This window comes from Salvelinus alpinus, chromosome 8 (assembly GCF_045679555.1).
Source record: "Salvelinus alpinus chromosome 8, SLU_Salpinus.1, whole genome shotgun sequence".
Classification (NCBI taxonomy): Eukaryota; Metazoa; Chordata; class Actinopteri; order Salmoniformes; family Salmonidae; genus Salvelinus; species Salvelinus alpinus.
The window spans coordinates 132,459-153,488 of NC_092093.1; the positions used below are offsets into that span (position 1 = coordinate 132,459).

Here is a 21,030-nt window from a genome sequence, read left to right on the forward strand (position 1 = left end):
TAGCTGCTAACCTTACTATTGTGGTAGCTGCTAACCTTACTATTGTACGTTACGAAATGTACCTTCAGAGAACGTTAGACCTCATTCAATTGACTGAGTATTTATAAACTGTTCTAGTTGGACGTGGGTTAGGTTGTGGATGTATTATCTATGGTAATTCCTCTTCTGTTCCAGCTGGACGTGGGTTAGGTTGTGGATGTATTATCTATGGTAATTCCTCTTCTGTTCCAGCTGGACGTGGGTTAGGTTGTGGATGTGTTATCTATGGTAATTCCTCTTCTGTTCCAGCTGGACGTGGGTTAGGTTGTGGATGTGTTATCTATGGTAATTCCTCTTCTGTTCCAGCTGGACGTGGGTTAGGTTGTGGATGTGTTATCTATGGTAATTCCTCTTCTGTTCCAGCTGGACGTGGGTTAGGTTGTGGATGTGTTATCTATGGTAATTCCTCTTCTGTTCCAGCTGGACGTGGGGGAGCTGAAGCAGCAGTTGGACCGGAGCCAGACTCTGTTTCCTGACAACCCGTCAGTCTGGGTCAAAGACCTGGCAGGATACCTCAACCACGCCCTGGCTGCTCCAGAGACTGAACCCACCCTCAGCAGCTACACACACGGTCAGTAACACAACACAACCAAAACCAGGCCTCTAAAGTTGAAGAATATTCATTGGAGTACTAGTGCTCTGTTTAAAGTTAGGAGCACCACATGACATCTAGGAGCACCACATGACATCTAGGAGCACCACATGACATCTAGGAGCACCACATGACATCTAGGAGCACCACATGACATCTAGGAGCACCACATGACATCTAGGAGCACCACATGACATCTAGGAGCACCACATGACATCTAGGAGCACCACATGACATCTAGGAGCACCACATGACATCTAGGAGCACCACATGACATCTAGGAGCACCACATGACATCTAGGAGCACCACATGACATCTAGGAGCACCACATGACATCTAGGAGCACCAGAAAATATGATTTCTTTAATCAATTGAAATGCAGCTTATATTGGGCCTATATGAATTGTAGATACATTTTATAGCTTTCTTTACCTTTATTCAACTAGGCAAGTCAGTTAAGGATAAATTCTTATTTACAATGACGGCCTAACCCGGACGACGCTGGGCCAATTGTGCGCCGCCCTATGGGAGTCTAATCACGGCCGGTTTTGATACAGCCTGGAATGGAACCAGGGTCTGTAGTGATGCCTCTAGCACTGAGATGCAGTGACTCAGACCGCTGTGATACAGCCTGGAATCTAACCAGGGTCTGTAGTGACGCCTCTAGCACTGAGATGCAGAGTCTCAGACCGCTGTGATACAGCCTGGAATCTAACCAGGGTCTGTAGTGACGCCTCTAGCGCTGAGATGCAGAGTCTCAGACCGCTGTGATACAGCCTGGAATCTAACCAGGGTCTGTAGTGACGCCTCTAGCACTAAGATGCAGTGCCTCAGACCGCTGTGATACAGCCTGGAATCTAACCAGGTTCTGTAGTGACGCCTCTAGCACTGAGATGCAGTGCCTCAGACCGCTGTGATACAGCCTGGAATCTAACCAGGGTCTGTAGTGACTCCTCTAAGATGCAGAGTCTCAGACTGCTGCGCCACTCGGGAGCTCTTGTGAAGCACATGTTGTGCCCTAGAAACTAATATGTAACACAAATACGTTTGTTTATTATAAAAGCTAAAACGTTATAAATACCTGTCATTAAAATGTGTCATTTGTGGAATAGTAGGTTTCTACATTGTGTAGAAGTAATGTTTTACTATTGAGATACAATTCATAATCAGTAAAATGTTTTTAAAGAGACCTACAAGAGATCTCTTGTATTTCATTGACACTTGTACACCGTCATTCATTCATGGATCTCCTGAAAGGTTTTCCTTTTTAATGTGTTTAATGGTTGGATATACTGGTGGTTACCATGTTGGTTGGATATACTGGTGGTTACCATGTTGTTGGATGGATATACTGGTGGTTACCATGTTGTTGGTTGGATATACTGGTGGTTACCATGTTGGTTGGATATACTAGTAGAGTTACCATGTTGTTGGTTGGATATACTGGTGGTTACCATGTTGTTGGTTGGATATACTGGTGGTTACCATGTTGTTGGTTGGATATACTGGTGGTTACCATGTTGTTGGTTGGATATACTGGTGGTTACCATGTTGTTGGATGGATATACTGGTGGTTACCATGTTGTTGGTTGGATATACTGGTGGTTACCATGTTGTTGGTTGGATATACTGGTGGTTACCATGTTGTTGGATGGATATACTGGTGGTTACCATGTTGTTGGTTGGATATACTGGTGGTTACCATGTTGTTGGTTGGATATACTAGTAGAGTTACCATGTTGTTGGATGGATATACTGGTGGTTACCATGTTGTTGGTTGGATATACTGGTGGTTACCATGTTGTTGGTTGGATATACTGGTGGTTACCATGTTGTTGGTTGGATATACTGGTGGTTACCATGTTGTTGGTTGGATATACTGGTGGTTACCATGTTGTTGGTTGGATATACTGGTGGTTACCATGTTGTTGGTTGGATATACTGGTGGTTACCATGTTGTTGGTTGGATATACTGGTGGTTACCATGTTGTTGGTTGGATATACTAGTAGAGTTACCATGTTGTTGGTTGGATATACTAGTAGAGTTACCATGTTGTTGGTTGGATATACTGGTGGTTACCATGTTGTTGGTTGGATATACTGGTGGTTACCATGTTGTTGGTTGGATATACTGGTGGTTACCATGTTGTTGGATGGATATACTGGTGGTTACCATGTTGGTTGGATATACTAGTAGAGTTACCATGTTGTTGGTTGGATATACTGGTGGTTACCATGTTGTTGGTTGGATATACTGGTGGTTACCATGTTGTTGGTTGGATATACTGATGGTTACCATGTTGTTGGTTGGATATACTAGTAGAGTTACCATGTTGTTGGTTGGATATCCTGGTGGTTACCATGTTGTTGGTTGGATATACTGGTAGAGTTACCATGTTGGTTGGATATACTAGTAGAGTTACCATGTTGTTGGTTGAATATACTAGTAGAGTTACCATGTTGTTGGTTGAATATACTAGTAGAGTTACCATGTTGTTGGTTGGATATACTAGTAGAGTTACCATGTTGTTGGTTGGATATACTGGTGGTTACCATGTTGTTGGTTGGATATACTGGTGGTTACCATGTTGTTGGTTGGATATACTGGTGGTTACCATGTTGTTGGTTGGATATACTAGTAGAGTTACCATGTTGTTGGTTGGATATACTGGTGGTTACCATGTTGTTGGTTGGATATACTAGTAGAGTTACCATGTTGTTGGTTGGATATACTGGTGGTTACCATGTTGTTGGTTGGATATACTGGTGGTTACCATGTTGTTGGTTGGATATACTAGTAGAGTTACCATGTTGTTGGTTGGATATCCTGGTGGTTACCATGTTGTTGGTTGGATATACTGGTAGAGTTACCATGTTGGTTGGATATACTAGTAGAGTTACCATGTTGTTGGTTGGATATACTAGTAGAGTTACCATGTTGTTGGTTGGATATACTAGTAGAGTTACCATGTTGTTGGTTGGATATACTAGTAGAGTTACCATGTTGTTGGTTGGATATACTGGTGGTTACCATGTTGTTGGTTGGATATACTGGTGGTTACCATGTTGTTGGTTGGATATACTGGTAGTTACCATGTTGTTGGTTGGATATACTGGTAGTTACCATGTTGTTGGTTGGATATACTGGTGGTTACCATGTTGTTGGTTGGATATACTAGTAGAGTTACCATGTTGTTGGTTGGATATACTAGTAGAGTTACCATGTTGTTGGTTGGATATACTGGTGGTTACCATGTTGTTGGTTGGATATACTGGTGGTTACCATGTTGTTGGTTGGATATACTGGTGGTTACCATGTTGTTGGTTGGATATACTAGTAGAGTTACCATGTTGTTGGTTGGATATACTGGTGGTTACCATGTTGTTGGTTGGATATACTGGTGGTTACCATGTTGTTGGTTGGATATACTGGTGGTTACCATGTTGTTGGATGGATATACTGGTGGTTACCATGTTGTTGGTTGGATATACTGGTGGTTACCATGTTGTTGGTTGGATATACTGGTGGTTACCATGTTGTTGGATGGATATACTGGTGGTTACCATGTTGTTGGTTGGATATACTGGTGGTTACCATGTTGTTGGTTGGATATACTGGTGGTTACCATGTTGTTGGTTGGATATACTAGTAGAGTTACCATGTTGTTGGATGGATATACTGGTGGTTACCATGTTGTTGGTTGGATATACTGGTGGTTACCATGTTGTTGGTTGGATATACTGGTGGTTAACATGTTGTTGGTTGGATATACTGGTGGTTACCATGTTGTTGGTTGGATTTACTGGTGGTTACCATGTTGTTGGTTGGATATACTGGTGGTTACCATGTTGTTGGTTGGATATACTGGTGGTTACCATGTTGTTGGTTGGATATACTGGTGGTTACCATGTTGTTGGTTGGATATACTGGTGGTTACCATGTTGTTGGATGGATATACTGGTGGTTACCATGTTGGTTGGATATACTAGTAGAGTTACCATGTTGTTGGTTGAATATACTAGTAGAGTTACCATGTTGTTGGTTGAATATACTAGTAGAGTTACCATGTTGTTGGTTGGATATACTAGTAGAGTTACCATGTTGTTGGTTGGATATCCTGGTGGTTACCATGTTGTTGGTTGGATATACTGGTAGAGTTACCATGTTGGTTGGATATACTAGTAGAGTTACCATGTTGTTGGTTGAATATACTAGTAGAGTTACCATGTTGTTGGTTGAATATACTAGTAGAGTTACCATGTTGTTGGTTGGATATACTAGTAGAGTTACCATGTTGTTGGTTGAATATACTAGTAGAGTTACCATGTTGTTGGTTGAATATACTAGTAGAGTTACCATGTTGTTGGTTGGATATACTAGTAGAGTTACCATGTTGTTGGTTGGATATACTGGTGGTTACCATGTTGTTGGTTGGATATACTGGTGGTTACCATGTTGTTGGTTGGATATACTGGTGGTTACCATGTTGTTGGTTGGATATACTGGTGGTTACCATGTTGTTGGTTGGATATACTAGTAGAGTTACCATGTTGTTGGTTGGATATACTGGTGGTTACCATGTTGTTGGTTGGATATACTGGTGGTTACCATGTTGTTGGTTGGATATACTGGTGGTTACCATGTTGTTGGATGGATATACTGGTGGTTACCATGTTGTTGGTTGGATATACTGGTGGTTACCATGTTGTTGGATGGATATACTGGTGGTTACCATGTTGTTGGTTGGATATACTGGTGGTTACCATGTTGTTGGTTGGATATACTGGTGGTTACCATGTTGTTGGTTGGATATACTAGTAGAGTTACCATGTTGTTGGATGGATATACTGGTGGTTACCATGTTGTTGGTTGGATATACTGGTGGTTACCATGTTGTTGGTTGGATATACTGGTGGTTAACATGTTGTTGGTTGGATATACTGGTGGTTACCATGTTGTTGGTTGGATTTACTGGTGGTTACCATGTTGTTGGTTGGATATACTGGTGGTTACCATGTTGTTGGTTGGATATACTGGTGGTTACCATGTTGTTGGTTGGATATACTGGTGGTTACCATGTTAGCTAGCTAGCCAATTAGGTAACATTACTGAACAAAGTGTAAACCAATTGTCGATGCAAGAGTAGTTTAGAATGTCCCATGACATGGTTTCTGAATGTAAAATACGGTGCCGGTGATCCGCTGTAGGAAGATTAAAAATGCTGCTCTGGTAATATTGGTCTTTAGACCCGGTTGGGCTAGAAGCTGTAGTATTGGTCTTTAGACCCGGTTGGGCTAGAAGCTGTAGTAATGGTCCAGCCCATGACGCTAGAAACTGTAGTAATGGTCCAACCCATGACGCTAGAAACTGTAGTAATGGTCCAACCCATGACGCTAGAAGCTGTAGTAATGGTCCAACCCATGACGCTAGAAGCTGTGGTAATGGTCCAACCCCATGACGCTAGAAGCTGTAGTAATGGTCCAACCCCATGACGCTAGAAGCTGTAGTAATGGTCCAACCCATGACGCTAGAAGCTGTAGAAATGGTCCAACCCATGACGCTAGAAGCTGTAGTAATGGTCCAACCCATGACGCTAGAAGCTGTAGTGGCTTGTTTTTCCTAGTCGCACAGTTCTCCCAACATAAAATGTATGGTCGCACAGCAAAATATCTCGTTGGTCGCCGGACGCTCTGGTCTGGTGGACGCTTCACCGCCGTGTCGGCTCTCCACAGGCGTCTGGCCGGTGCTCGGCAGGGTTCCATCCCCGAAGGGGTCTCCTCCTTCCCTGGAGAACGGAGCTGATCTCGACCCAACTGACCAGCCATGGAGGTACGTCACTTGCCGTGGAAGTCGAATAAGGTGTCCTCTGACAACGGGGGTCTCCATGGTGATGTTGAGCCCGGAACTGACACCGAACAGAAACAGCTTTGCAGCCCTGGATCCAGAGGTACCTGTGTCTTCGTCCTCGATTCTGTCTCCCTCTCTGGTGGCTTCTACCTCGGGTTCAGATCCTCGGAGCTCCCAGACTCACCAGACCGTGAGGCTGCCTGAGAGACCGGCCCATTCAACATCACCAGCTGTCATCATAGGCAGCTCTATGGTAAGAAACATCTCGGTTCCCAATGCAAAAACCCTGTGATACCCAGGAGCACGAGTACAGGACATCACAAGGCTGCTTCCTACTGTTCTACCCAGGAGCACGAGTACAGGACATCACAAGGCTGCTTCCTACTGTTCTACCCAGGAGCACGAGTACAGGACATCACAAGGCTGCTTCCTACTGTTCTACCCAGGAGCACGAGTACAGGACATCACAAGGCTGCTTCCTACTGTTCTACCTAGGAGCACGAGTACAGGACATCACAAGGCTGCTTCCTACTGTTCTACCCAGGAGCACGAGTACAGGACATCACAAGGCTGCTTCCTACTGTTCTACCCAGGAGCACGAGTACAGGACATCACAAGGCTGCTTCCTACTGTTCTACCCAGGAGCACGAGTTCTACCACAGATGCCGGGACACTGTCGTAGTCCATGTGGGGTTAAACGACATCAGGAGGGCTAGCTAGGAACATCTGAAAATGGATTTTAAAGAACTGATTTTAGCATTAAGACTCTAAAAAACGGGCAATAATTTCAGGTCCAGTACCATCGTTGGGCCGCGGGTGTGAAAGATTCAGCAGACTGCTGGCATTACACATCTGGCTAAAAGACTACTGTAGCTCTGCTGGAGTCACTTTTATAGATAACTTTGACACCTTCTGGAAACAGAAGATACTCTACAGGAATGACAGAGTCCATCCAAATCATCTTGGCTCCTGGACTCTGTCCTCGCATTTCAAGGCTGCGTTGAAACAATGACTGGTAAATGATCCAAGACCAGCTCAGTTAATCTCTACCATTGTGACAATGAGTCATCATAATGCTGCATCAAATGTACATGATCTTAAGGGCGTTGGCAAACACAATGTAAGTAACTTAATTTATGTACCCCTAACTGCACCGAATACATCTGTTTATCCTACAGCTATTGTAAGCAGTAATCATGAGCCTATAAACCAGAGTTACACTGTTAGCACTGAGGTGGTGTGCCCTAGTAGGAAGACCACTTTATGCAGCTCACCCTGCACTATCAGCCTATCTCTGTCTACTTCTGATAAGCTTCCCAGTAAAGCATTAAAAACAATCAAGCAACCCAGAAAAGTGCTAGAAATGATCCATATTAACATATGTAGCCTAAGAAACCAGGTCCAATAACCTGCTTGTAACAGATGACATTCATATTCTGACAGATCTCTGAAACTCATTTAGATAATACCTTTGATGATACAGTGGTAGTAATACATGGTTATAACATCTACCGAAAAGACAGAAATGCCAACGGAGGCGGTGTTGCTGTCTATATTCAGAACCAGATTCCTGTAAAGATTAGAGAGGATCTCATGTTAAATACTGTTGAAGTAATATGGCTACAGGTTCATCTGCCTCACCTAAAGCCCATTCTGGTGGGAAGCTGCTATAGACCAACAAGTGCTCACAGTCAGTATCTGGATAACATGTGAAATGCTTGATAATGTATGTGATATCAACAGAGAAGTTTATTTTCTGGGTGATTTAAATAGTGACTGGCTTGCATCAAGCTGCCCAATCAAGAAACAGCTTCAAACTGTAACCAGTGCTGCAACCTGTTTCAGGTTGTCAGTCAACCTACCAGGGTAGTTACAAAACAGCACAGGAATGAAATCATCAACATGTATTGATCACATCTTTACTAATGCTGCAGATATTTGCTTTAAAGCTGTATTCAACTCCATAGGATGTAGTGATCACAATATAGTAGCCGTATCTAGGAAAACCAAAGTTCCAAAGGCTGGGCCTAATATAGTGTATAAGAGGTCATACATTAAGTTTTGTAGTGATTCATATGTTGATGATGTGAAGAATATCTGTTGGTCTGTGGTGTGTAATGAGGAGCAACCAGACGCTGCATTTGACACATTTATGAAATGTGTTATTCCAGTTACTAATAAGTACCCATTAAGAAAACAACTGGTTTGATGAGGAATTGAAAAATAGTTGATAGCGATGACGCAAAGGAGATGGCAAATAGGCCTGGCTGTACGACTGAGGAAAAAGGTATGGCAATCAAGTCTGGCAGCCCAACTGATTGGCAACCGTACTGCAAATTGAGAAATCATGTGACTGAACTAAAGATAAATTATTTAAAGAATGACAGTAAAAAGCTTTGGGGCACCTTTATTTAACCAGGTAGGCTAGTTGAGAACACCTTTATTTAACCAGGTTGGCTAGTTGAGAACACCTTTATTTAACCAGGTAGGCTAGTTGAGAACACCTTTATTTAACCAGGTAGGCTAGTTGAGAACACCTTTATTTAACCAGGTAGGCTAGTTGAGAACACCTTTATTTAACCAGGTAGGCTAGTTGAGAACAAGTTCTCATTTGCAACTGCGACCTGGCCAAGATAAAGCATAGCAGTGTGAACAGACAACACAGAGTTACACATGGAGTAAACAATAAACAAGTCAATAACATGGTAGAAAAGGAAAAAAAAAGAGAATCTATATACAATGTGTGCAAAAGGCATGAGGTAGGCAATGAATCGAATAATTACAATTTAGCAGATTAACACTGGAGTGATAAATCATCAGATGATCATGTGCAAGAAGAGATACTGGTGTGCAAAAGAGCAGAAAAGTAAATAAATAAAAGCAGTATGGGGGGTGAGGTAGGTAAATTGGGTGGGTAGTTTACAGATGGACTATGTACAGCTGCAGCGATCGGTTAGCTGCTCGGATAGCAGATTTTTAAAGTTGTTGAGGGAGATAAAAGTCTCCAACTTCAGAGATTTTTGCAATTCGTTCCAGTCGCAGGCAGCAGAGAACTGGAAGGAAAGGCGTCCAAATGAGGTTTTGGCTTTAGGGATGATCAGTGAGATACACCTGCTGGAGCGCGTGCTGCGGGTGGGTGTAGCCATCGTGACCAGTAAACTGAGATAAGGCGGCACTTTACCTAGCATAGCCTTGTAGATGACCTGGAGCCAGTGGGTCTGACGACGAACATGTAGCGAGGGCCAGCCGACTAGGGCATACAGGTCGCAGTGGTGGGTCGTATAAGGTGCTTTAGTAACAAAACGAATGGCACTGTGATAAACTGCATCCAGTTTGCTGAGTAGAGTATTGGAAGCTATTTTGTAGATGACATCGCCGAAGTCGAGGATCGGTAGGATAGTCAGTTTTACTAGGGTAAGTTTGGCGGCGTGAGTGAAGGAGGCTTTGTTGCGGAATAGAAAGCCGATTCTTGATTTGATTTTGGATTGGAGATGTTTGATATGAGTCTGGAAGGAGAGTTTGCAGTCTAGCCAGACACCTAGGTACTTATAGATGTCCACATATTCTAGGTCGGAACCGTCCAGGGTGGTGATGCTAGTCGGGCGTGCGGGTGCAGGCAGCGAACGGTTGAAAAGCATGCATTTGGTTTTACTAGCGTTTAAGAGCAGTTGGAGGCCACGGAAGGAGTGTTGTATGGCATTGAAGCTCGTTTGGAGGTTAGATAGCACAGTGTCCAAGGAAGGGCCGGAAGTATATAGAATGGTGTCGTCTGCGTAGAGGTGGATCAGGGAATCGCCCGCAGCAAGAGCAACATCATTGATGTATACAGAGAAAAGAGTCGGCCCGAGAATTGAACCCTGTGGTACCCCCATAGAGACTGCCAGAGGACCGGACAACATGCCCTCCGATTTGACACACTGAACTCTGTCTGCAAAGTAGTTGGTGAACCAGGCAAGGCAGTCATTAGAAAAACCGAGGCTACTGAGTCTGCCGATAAGAATATGGTGATTGACAGAGTCGAAAGCCTTGGCCAGGTCGATGAAGAAGGCTGCACAGTAATGTCTTTTATCGATGGCGGTTATGATATCGTTTAGTACCTTGAGCGTGGCTGAGGTGCACCCGTGACCGGCTCGGAAACCGGATTGCACAGCGGAGAAGGTACGGTGGGATTCGAGATGGTCAGTGATCTGTTTGTTGACTTGGCTTTCGAAGACCTTAGATAGGCAGGGCAGGATGGATATAGGTCTGTAACAGTTTGGGTCCAGGGTGTCTCCCCCTTTGAAGAGGGGGATGACCGCGGCAGCTTTCCAATCCTTGGGGATCTCAGATGATACGAAGGAGAGGTTGAACAGGCTGGTAATAGGGGGTGCGACAATGGCGGCGGACAGTTTCAGAAATAGGGGGTCCAGATTGTCAAGCCCAGCTGATTTGTATGGGTCCAGGTTTTCCAGCTCTTTCAGAACATCTGCTATCTGGATTTGGGTAAAGGAGAAGCTGGGGAGGCTTGGGCGAGTAGCAGCGGGGGGGGCGGGGCTGTTGGCCAAGGTTGGAGTCGCCAGGAGGAAGGCATGGCCAGCCATTGAGAAATGCTTGTTGATGCATCTATCAGATGGCTCAAACCCACTGGTATTGTGAACTACTTGAATGATTTTTTTCATTGGCAAGATAAGCGTTACCTGTCTAACAGAACACAGAGGGTGTTTAATGGAAGCCTCTCAAACATAATCCAGGTAGAATCAGGAATTCCCCAGGGCAGCTGTTTAGGCCCCTTGCTGTTTTCAATCTTTACTAACAACGTGCCACTGGCTTTGAGTAAAGCCAGTGTGTCTATGTATGCGGATGACTCAACACTATACACGTCAGCTACTACAGCGACTGAAATGACTGCAACACTCAACAAAGAGCTGCAGTTAGTTTCAGAGTGGGTGGCAAGGAATAATTTGCACATGCTGATGGCTCATTTGCACATGCTGTATATAGATTTTTCTACTGTATTATTGATTGGATGTTTGTTTATTCCATATGTAACTCTGTGTTTGTGTCGAACTGCTTTGCTTTATCTTGGCCAGGTCGCTGTTGCAAATGAGAACTTGTTCGCAACTGGCCGACCTGGTTAAATGAAGGTGAAATAAATACAAAATAAGTAAGCCCTAAGTATTTCTAAAACTAAAAGCATTGTATTTGGAACAAAACACTCACTAAACACTAAACCTCAACTAAATCTTGTAATAAATAATGTGGAAATTGAGTAAATTGTGATTACTAAACTGCTTGGAGTAACCCTGGATTGTAAACTGTCATGGTCAAAACATACTGATGCAGTAGTAGCTAAGATGCGGAGAAGTCTGTCTATAATAAAGCTTTGCTCTACCTTAACAGCACTGTCAACAATGCAGGTCCTACAGGCCCTGGTTGTCTCACCTGGACTACTGTTCAGTCATGTGGTCAGGTGCCACAAAAAGGGACTCAGGAAAATTACAACTGGTTCAGAACAGGGCTGCACAGCTGGCACTTGGATGTACACAGAGCTAACATTAATAATATGCATTTGTCTCTCATGGCTGAAAGTGGAGGAGAGATTGACTTCATCACTACTTGTTATTTGTGAGAGGTATTGACATGTTGAAAGCACCGAGCTGTCTGTTTAAACTACTGGCACACAGCTCAGACACCCATGCATACCCCACAAGACATGCCACCAGAGGTCTCTTCGTAGTCCCCAAGTCCAGAACAGACTATGGGAGGTGCACATTACTACATAGAACCATGACTACATGGAACTCTATTCCACATCAGGTAACTGATGAAAACAGTAGAATCAGATTTATAAAACAGATGAAATGGAACAGCAGGGACTGTGAAGAGACACAAACACAGCTACAGACACATGCGTGCGCGCACACGATAACATACGCACAGACACATGGATTTAGTACTGTAGATATGTGGTGGAGTAGTGGCCTGAGGGCACACAATGTGTTGTGAAATCTGTGAATGTTTTTAAAATTGTATAAACTGCCTTAATTTTGCTGGACTCCAGGAAGAGTAGCTGCTGCCAAATAGGGATCCATAATAAATACAAAAATACAAATTGATCATATCATTTCAGGTACATGAGGGTAGCCTTTCCATTGGACGTGTAGCTAGCTAAGTAAACATGTCATTTAGCTTGCGTCATCAGAGATCAGGCTTTTGGAAAGAGCTTGACATCGGCAAGTCGTCGTCCTGGTGAAGTTGTCAGACTGTCACCACCACTATAGATGGAAAGCAAATCAAACAATATTCCATCTGGTTTGTCCCCTGAAAGTTATATAGTCCATCTGGTTTGTCCCCTGAAAGTTATATAGTCCATCTGGTTTGTCCCCTGAAAGTTATATAGTCCATCTGGTTTGTCCCCTGAAAGTTATATAGTCCATCTGGTTTGTCCCCTGAAAGTTATATAGTCCATCTGGTTTGTCACCTGAAAGTTATATAGTCCATCTGGTTTGTCCCCTGAAAGTTAGCTTGTTAACAGATCACGTCAATATGGCTAGTTATTAGCTAGCTAGCCAATTTGACGTGGTACAACAATCAATGTAGCCTATCGTCAGCACTCGTAAAAACAATGTCTTCAGAATTCTGAGATTAACAGCATTTAAACAGATTACTAGAAACTGGCTTAAACCGCTGGCATCACAAATAAGAAATGGGAAAGAAACAATCAATGTAAACGATATTATGGAAATGATAAATCAAGAATAATTAACCAAATTACTTTATTTGAGATACGACGGGGGAAAGTACAAAAAAAACTATGTATATGTTTAGGTTACAACAAACAAACAAATGGTTTAATATATATACAACCACTAACAAATGTATAAAAAATGGTTTTCAAAAAGGGAATCATGTTAGCTAACTAGGTAGGCCTACGTTGGTTGGAGAAAAGGACTTCGACTCACCGCTATGTTTAGCCAACTGGGAAACGTTTCTCCCGGTAGCTAGCAAGGTGAACATCAGCTACCAGTACATCGGCAAATACGCCCTTCTGCTGCTCGACAGGCAGAGCCCACAAAGGATGGGAAATTAACCTAATACTTCTCAGGTATAGTTCACTTTACAGTAGAGCACTCATATCCAATTAATGGTGGCTAATATTGAGGAATTATGAGGCTACCGTCACATGAAATTACAGGATCATTGATATTTACTGATCATGAACAGCATGCAGTTGCTTGCTGTATAAGTGATAGGGCTGCAGTTGTTTTGCTAGAAATCATGTGGAATGTGTAGTTCTGACTCAATAGGTGAATATTACAGCCAAATAGTTCAATATTCCGGGTAGCTATTGGCTAACTGTTTTGACTCCTCACATACGCTGCTGTTACTGTTATCTATCCTGTTTTCATAGTCCCTTTATTCTAACCTATATATACATATCGACCTCATACCCCTGCACATTGACTCAGTACTGGTACCTCTGCACATTGACTCAGTACTGGTACCTCTGCACATTGACTCAGTACTGGTACCCCTGCACATTGACTCAGTACTGGTACCTCTACACATTGACTCAGTACTGGTACCTCTACACATTGACTCAGTACTGGTACCTCTGCACATTGACTCAGTACTGGTACCTCTGCACATTGACGCAGTACTGGTACCTCTGCACATTGACGCAGTACTGGTACCTCTGCACATTGACTCAGTACTGGTACCTCTGCACATTGACTCAGTACTGGTACCTCTGCACATTGACTCAGTACTGGTACCCCTGCACATTGACTCAGTACTGGTACCTCTACACATTGACTCAGTCCTGGTACCTCTACACATTGACTCAGTCCTGGTACCTCTGCACATTGACTCAGTACTGGTACCTCTGCACATTGACTCAGTACTGGTACCTCTGCACATTGACTCAGTACTGGTACCTCTGCACATTGACTCAGTACTGGTACCTCTGCACATTGACTCAGTACTGGTACCTCTGCACATTGACTCAGTACTGGTACCTCTGCACATTGACTCAGTACTGGTACCCCTGCACATTGACTCAGTACTGGTACCCCCTGCACATTGACTCAGTACTGGTACCTCTGCACATTGACTCAGTAGTGGTACCCCTGCACATTGACTCAGTAGTGGTACCCCTGCACATTGACTCAGTAGTGGTACCCCTGCACATTGACGCAGTAGTGGTACCCCTGCACATTGACTCAGTAGTGGTACCCCTGCACATTGACTCAGTAGTGGTACCCCTGCACATTGACTCAGTAGTGGTACCCCTGCACATTGACGCAGTAGTGGTACCCCTGCACATTGACTCAGTACTGGTACCCCTGCACATTGACTCAGTGGTACCCCTGCACATTGACTCAGTACTGATACCCCTGCACATTGACTCAGTAGTGGTACCCCTGCACATTGACTCAGTAGTGGTACCCCTGCACATTGACGCAGTAGTGGTACCCCTGCACATTGACTCACTAGTGGTACCCCTGCACATTGACTCAGTAGTGGTACCCCTGCACATTGACTCAGTACTGGTACCCCCTGTGTATATAGCCGTGTTATTGCCCAGGTACCCCCTGTGTGTGTGTAGCTGTGTTATTACCCAGTACCCTTTTTCTCTCTGCATTTATGGGAAGGGCCTGTAAGTAAGCATTTCACCTGTTGTTGACGAGGCATGTGACATACAATTTTCTTTTGATTTTACAACACCTATACAACAACCATAACTCAACCTCTAAGTGGTCGACAGTCCCGTTCTAACCATTTAGTACCATTCTAACCCTTCTCACTCCTTTCTGTCTTAGATTACCCATACTGCCTTGCGGGGAAGGAGCTGAGGGGCGTGGTCAAAGCTTTGATTGGTCGCTGCAACGAGAGTCTACAGGACTTCTATGACCACTGTGTTTACACCATGCTGAGAGAACTGGACAAACAGACAGGTGAGACAAATGGACAAACAGACAGGTGAGACAAATGGACAAACAGACAGGTGAGAGAAATGGACAAACAGACAGGTGAGAGAACTGGGCAAACAGACAGGTGAGAGAACTGGGCAAACAGACAGGTGAGAGAACTGGACAAACAGACAGGTGAGAGAACTGGGCAAACAGACAGGTGAGAGAACTGGACAAACAGACAGGTGAGAGAACTGGACAAACAGACAGGTGAGAGAACTGGACAAACAGACAGGTGAGAGAACTTGGCAAACAGACAGGTGAGAGAACTGGGCAAACAGACAGGTGAGAGAACTGGGCAAACAGACAGGTGAGAGAACTGGGCAAACAGACAGGTGAGAGAACTGGGCAAACAGACAGGTGAGAGAACTGGGCAAACAGACAGGTGAGAGAACTGGGCAGGTGCACCACACACGGAAACGCAAAATGGGGATCCTGCATACTTGCATTAAGTTTATTGCTAGACCCTTTTTGCTACGTAACACCACTTTGTGTAGCTATATTTAGTTGTAGTGTTGCGTACTGGGTAGGGTATTACAGTCAATTTAAAGCTGACTCTCCTGTCTCTCTGTAGGAGAGCCTCTCCATGGTTACCGGGTGTGTATCCAGGCCATCCTACAAGACAAGCCCAGAATGGCAACACAGAACCTGCCTGACGTGAGTGTCCGTCCATCCCAGTGCCCTGTGTCTGATGTTAAGGAAATATTACATTTTGTGTGTCTGATGTTAAGGAAATATTACATTTTGTGTGTCTGATATTAAGGAAATATTACATTTTGTGTGCTCTGATGTTAAGGAATATTACATTTTGTGTGCTCTGATATTAAGGAAATATTACATTTTGTGTGTCTGATATTAAGGAAATATTACATATTGTGTGCTCTGATTTAGTTTCATACTGACCAAATGCTCACTCCCCCCGCTCAATTCAGATTGCTTTATTGGCATGAAATACAATTAGTAGATATTACCATAGTGGTACAGCATTTCAGTAAATCCAGTTTAATGAAATCCAGGTCATTTCAGTGGTAGTAATATTAGTACACATAATCATGTATAGAGGTACAACACTACTACTACTGTTGTATTGGGGAACCATGGATACAGGTACAACACTACTACTGTTGTATTGGGTTACCATGGATACAGGTACAACACTACTACTGTTGTATTGGGGGACCATGGATACAGGTACAACACTACTACTGTTGTTTTGCGGAACCATGGATACAGGTACAACACTACTACTGTTGTATTGGGGAACCATGGATACAGGTACAACACTACTACTGCTGTATTGGGGAACCATGGATACAGGTACAACACTACTACTGCTGTTGTATTGGGTTACCATGGATACAGGTACAGTACTGCTACTGCTGTTGTATTGGGGAACCATGGATACAGGTACAACACTACTACTGCTGTTGTATTGGGTTACCATGGATACAGGTACAACACTACTACTGCTGTTGTATTGGGGAACCATGGATACAGGTACAACACTACTACTGCTGTTGTATTGGGGAACCATGGATACAGGCATAGTACTGCTACTGCTGTTGTATTGGGGAACCATGGATACAGGCATAGTACTGCTACTGCTGTTGTATTGGGGAACCATGGATACAGGCATAGTACTGCTACTGCTGTTGTATTGGGGAACCATGGATACAGGTACAACACTACTACTGTTGTTGTATTGGGTTACCATGGATACAGGTACAGTACTGCTACTGCTGTTGTATTGGGGAACCATGGATACAGGTACAACACTACTACTGCTGTTGTATTGGGTTACCATGGATACAGGTACAACACTACTACTGCTGTTGTATTGGGGAACCATGGATACAGGTACAACACTACTACTGCTGTTGTATTGGGGAACCATGGATACAGGCATAGTACTGCTACTGCTGTTGTATTGGGGAACCATGGATACAGGCATAGTACTGCTACTGCTGTTGTATTGGGGAACCATGGATACAGGCATAGTACTGCTACTGCTGTTGTATTGGGGAACCATGGATACAGGTACAACACTACTACTGCTGTTGTATTGGGGAACCATAGATACAGGTACAACACTACTACTGCTGTTGTATTGGGGAACCATGGATACAGGTACAACACTACTACTGTTGTTGTATTGGGTTACCATGGATACAGGCACAGTACTGCTACTGCTGTTGTATTGGGGAACCATGGAATCTTCAGTCAATATATTTAATTAAATACGATTAATTAAAGGATGGCTAAACGTACATGGATGATGGTTACACTAAGTTATATACAATGTCTCTTTCCTCTCGCTCTCTCCCCCCCTCGCTCTCTCCCCCTCTCGCTCTCTCCCCCCCTCGCTCTCTCCCCCTCTCGCTCTCTCCCTCCTCTCCCCCCTCGCTCTCTCCCCCCTCGCTCTCTCCCCCCTCGCTCTCTCCCCCCTCGCTCTCTCCCCCCCTCGCTCTCTCCCCCTCTCGCTCTCTCCCCCTCTCGCTCTCTCCCCCTCTCGCTCTCTCCCCCTCTCGCTCTCTCCCCCTCTCGCTCCCCTCTCGCTCTCTCCCCCTCTCGCTCTCTCCCCCTCTCGCTCTCTCCCCCTCTCTATCTAGTATCTGGAGTTGTTGCGGTCAGTTCAGAACCGTCCGGTCAAGTGTCTGACAATCATGTGGTCTCTGGGACAAGCTGGCTACTACGACCTCAGCCAGGGGCTACGAGGTAACACGCACACTGCACATGTACACACCCAGGCCAGGATTCAATCTAAGGTGTCTCATATCAAATGTTATTTGTCACATGCAGCGAATACAACCGGTGGAGACCTTACTTACAAGATTATAAAAATGGTGCCGGAGGGGGTGGCTGCCGTTTTACCAACTGTTGCTTGTTTTTTTCACGTTATTTTTGACTCATTTTGTACATAATGTTGCTGCTACTGTCTCTTATGACAGAAAAGAGCTTCTGGATTACTCACGTCAAACTGGACTTGAGATTTTTTCTTTAATGAGTCCGACACAAAGGATATACTGCTTTGTCAAGAGAAGGCCCAAATCAGCGTAAAGGTGGAGGAGGGCGCGGTGCCTTGTAAGAATTAGCCGACGAGTAGGTAAACCACCACTACCCTCTGTATTGTTGGAAAACAAACGGGATGATCTACGATTTAAGACTTCCCTACCAACGGGACATTAAACTGTAATATATGTTTCACCGAGACGTGGCTGAACGACGACACGGATAATCTAGACCTGGCTGGCTTCTCCGTGTGTCGGCAGGACAGAGCAGCTACGTCTGGTAAGACGAGGGGCGGGGTGTATCCATTTGTCAATAACTGCTGGTGCGCGATGTCTAATATTAAAGAAGTCTCTAGGTATTACTCGCCTGAGGTAGAGTACCTTATGATAAGCGGCAGACCACACTATCTACCAAGAGTTCTCATCTATATTATTCATAGCTGTCTATTTACAACCACAAACCGATGCTGGCACTAAGACCGCACTCAACCAGCTGTATAAGGACATAAGCAAACAAGAAAATGCTCTTCCAGAAGCCAGACTTTAATGCAGGCAAACTTAAATCCGTTTTACCTCATTTCTACCAACATGTCACATGTGCAACCAGAGGAGAAAAAACTCTAGACCACCTTTACTCCACAAACAGAGACGCATATAAAGTACGCCTTCCATTTGGCGAATCTGACGGTAATTCTATCCTCCTGATTACAAGCAAAAACTAAAGCAGGAAGTACCAGTGGCGCGCTCAATACGGAACTGGTCAGATGACGCGGATGCTACGCTACAGGACTGTTTTGCTAGCACAGACTAGAATATGTTCCGGTATTCATCCAATGGCGTTGAGTATACCACCTCAGTCACCGGTTTCATCAATAAGTGTATCGATGACGTTGTCCCCACAGTGACAGTACGTACATTTCCCAACCAGAAGCCATGGATTACAGACAACCTCTGCACCGAGCAAAAGGCTAGAGCTGCCGCTTTCACGGAGCGGGACACTAATCTGAACGCTTATAAGAAATCCCGCTATGCCCTCCGATGAACCATCAAACAGGCAAAGCGGCTCTGACGCTCGTCAGATGTGGCAGGGCTTGAAAAAAATTACGGACTACAAAGAGAAACCCAGCCGTGAGCTGCCCAGTGATGCGAGCCTACTAGATGAGCTCAATGTCTTCGAGGCAAGCAACACTGAAGCATGCATGAGAGCACCAGCTGTTCCGGACGACTGTGATCACGCTCTCCATAGCTGGTGTGAGCAAGACCTTTTTTAAACAGGTCAACATTCACAAAGCCGCAGGGCCCTACGGATTACCAGGATGTGTACTCAAAGCATGCGAGGACCAACTGGCAAGTGTCTACACTGACATTTTCAACCTGTCCCTGACCGAGTGTAATATCTACACGTTTCAAACAGACCACTATAGTCCCTGTGACCAAGAAAGTGAAGGTAACCTGCCTAAATGACTACAGACCCATAGCGCTCACATTGGTAGCAATGAAGTGCTTTGAAAGGCTGGTCATGGCTCACATCAACACCATCATGCCGGAAACCCAAGACCCACTCAAATTTACATACCACCCCAACAGATCCACAGATGACGCAATGTCAATCGCATTTCACACTGCCCTTTCCCACCTGGACAAAAGGAACACCTATGTGAGAATGCTATTCATTTGACATCCTCCCCCCCCACAATTTTTGGGGCCTGGATGTCAGGAAGTTTGGCCCGTGAATGTCGATTTAAGGCAACTCTGATTCAGAGGGGATTGGTTAAATGCGGAAGACACATAGCCCTCAACTTAATTCAGTTGTACAACTGACTAGGTATCCCCCCCGTTCCCCTTACCCTTACTTTCAGATGCCGAAGAGTTGCCATACCTGGCAGTGATGGGGATCCCGAGTGGCGCTGCGGTCTAAGGCACTGCAACTCAATGCTAGATGCGTCACTACAGACCCTGGTTTGATTCTAGGGTGTATCACAACCGGCTGTGATTGGGAGTCCCATAGAGCGGCGCACAATTGGCCCAGCGTCGTTAGGGTTTGGCTGGGGTAGGCAGTCATTGTAAATAAGAATTTGTTCTTAACTGACTTGCCTAGTTAAATACAATAAATGATGCAACTGGGCAGGATGCTCTCGATGGTGCAGCTGTATAACTGAGTATCTTGGGACCCATGCCAAATCTTTTCAGTCTCCTGGGGGGGAAAAGGTGTTGTGCCCTCTTCACAGCTGTCTTGGTGTGTTTGGACTATGATAGTTTGTTGGTGATGTGGACACCAAGGAACTTGAAACTCTCGACCCGCTCCACTACAGCCCCGCCAATGAGAATGGGGGCCTGTTAGGCCATCCTTTTCCTTTAGTCCACAATCATATAGTCCCTCCTTTGTCTTGCTCACATTGAGGGAGAGGTTGTTGTCCTGGCACCACACGGCCAGGTCTCTGACCTCCTCCCTATAGGCTGTCAAAACGTTGTCAGTGATCAGGCCTACCACTGTTGTGTCGTCAGCAAACTTAATGATGGTGTTGGAGTCGTGCCTGTCCGTGCAGTCATGAGTGAACAGGGAGTACATGAGGGACTGAGCACGCACCCCT

The 21,030-nt window shown here is 44.6% G+C and overlaps 1 protein-coding gene across 9 annotated transcripts in view; it reads left to right on the top strand.

The window, feature by feature from the left end:
- tmem214 (transmembrane protein 214) overlaps window positions 1-21,030 on the top strand; it is a 72,280-nt gene that overhangs the window by 19,951 nt on the left and 31,299 nt on the right. For all 9 annotated transcript variants that reach the window (XR_011676351.1, XR_011676350.1, XR_011676352.1 and 6 more), the window contains exons 3-6: window positions 460-610; window positions 15,282-15,416; window positions 16,006-16,088; window positions 18,041-18,146. Coding sequence is in view for 1 of the 9 variants with exons in the window: in XM_071412370.1 (XP_071268471.1) it covers window positions 460-610; window positions 15,282-15,416; window positions 16,006-16,088; window positions 18,041-18,146 (475 nt within the window). In the remaining 8 variants the exon portion in view is untranslated. The remainder of the gene's footprint in view (window positions 1-459; window positions 611-15,281; window positions 15,417-16,005; window positions 16,089-18,040; window positions 18,147-21,030) is intronic.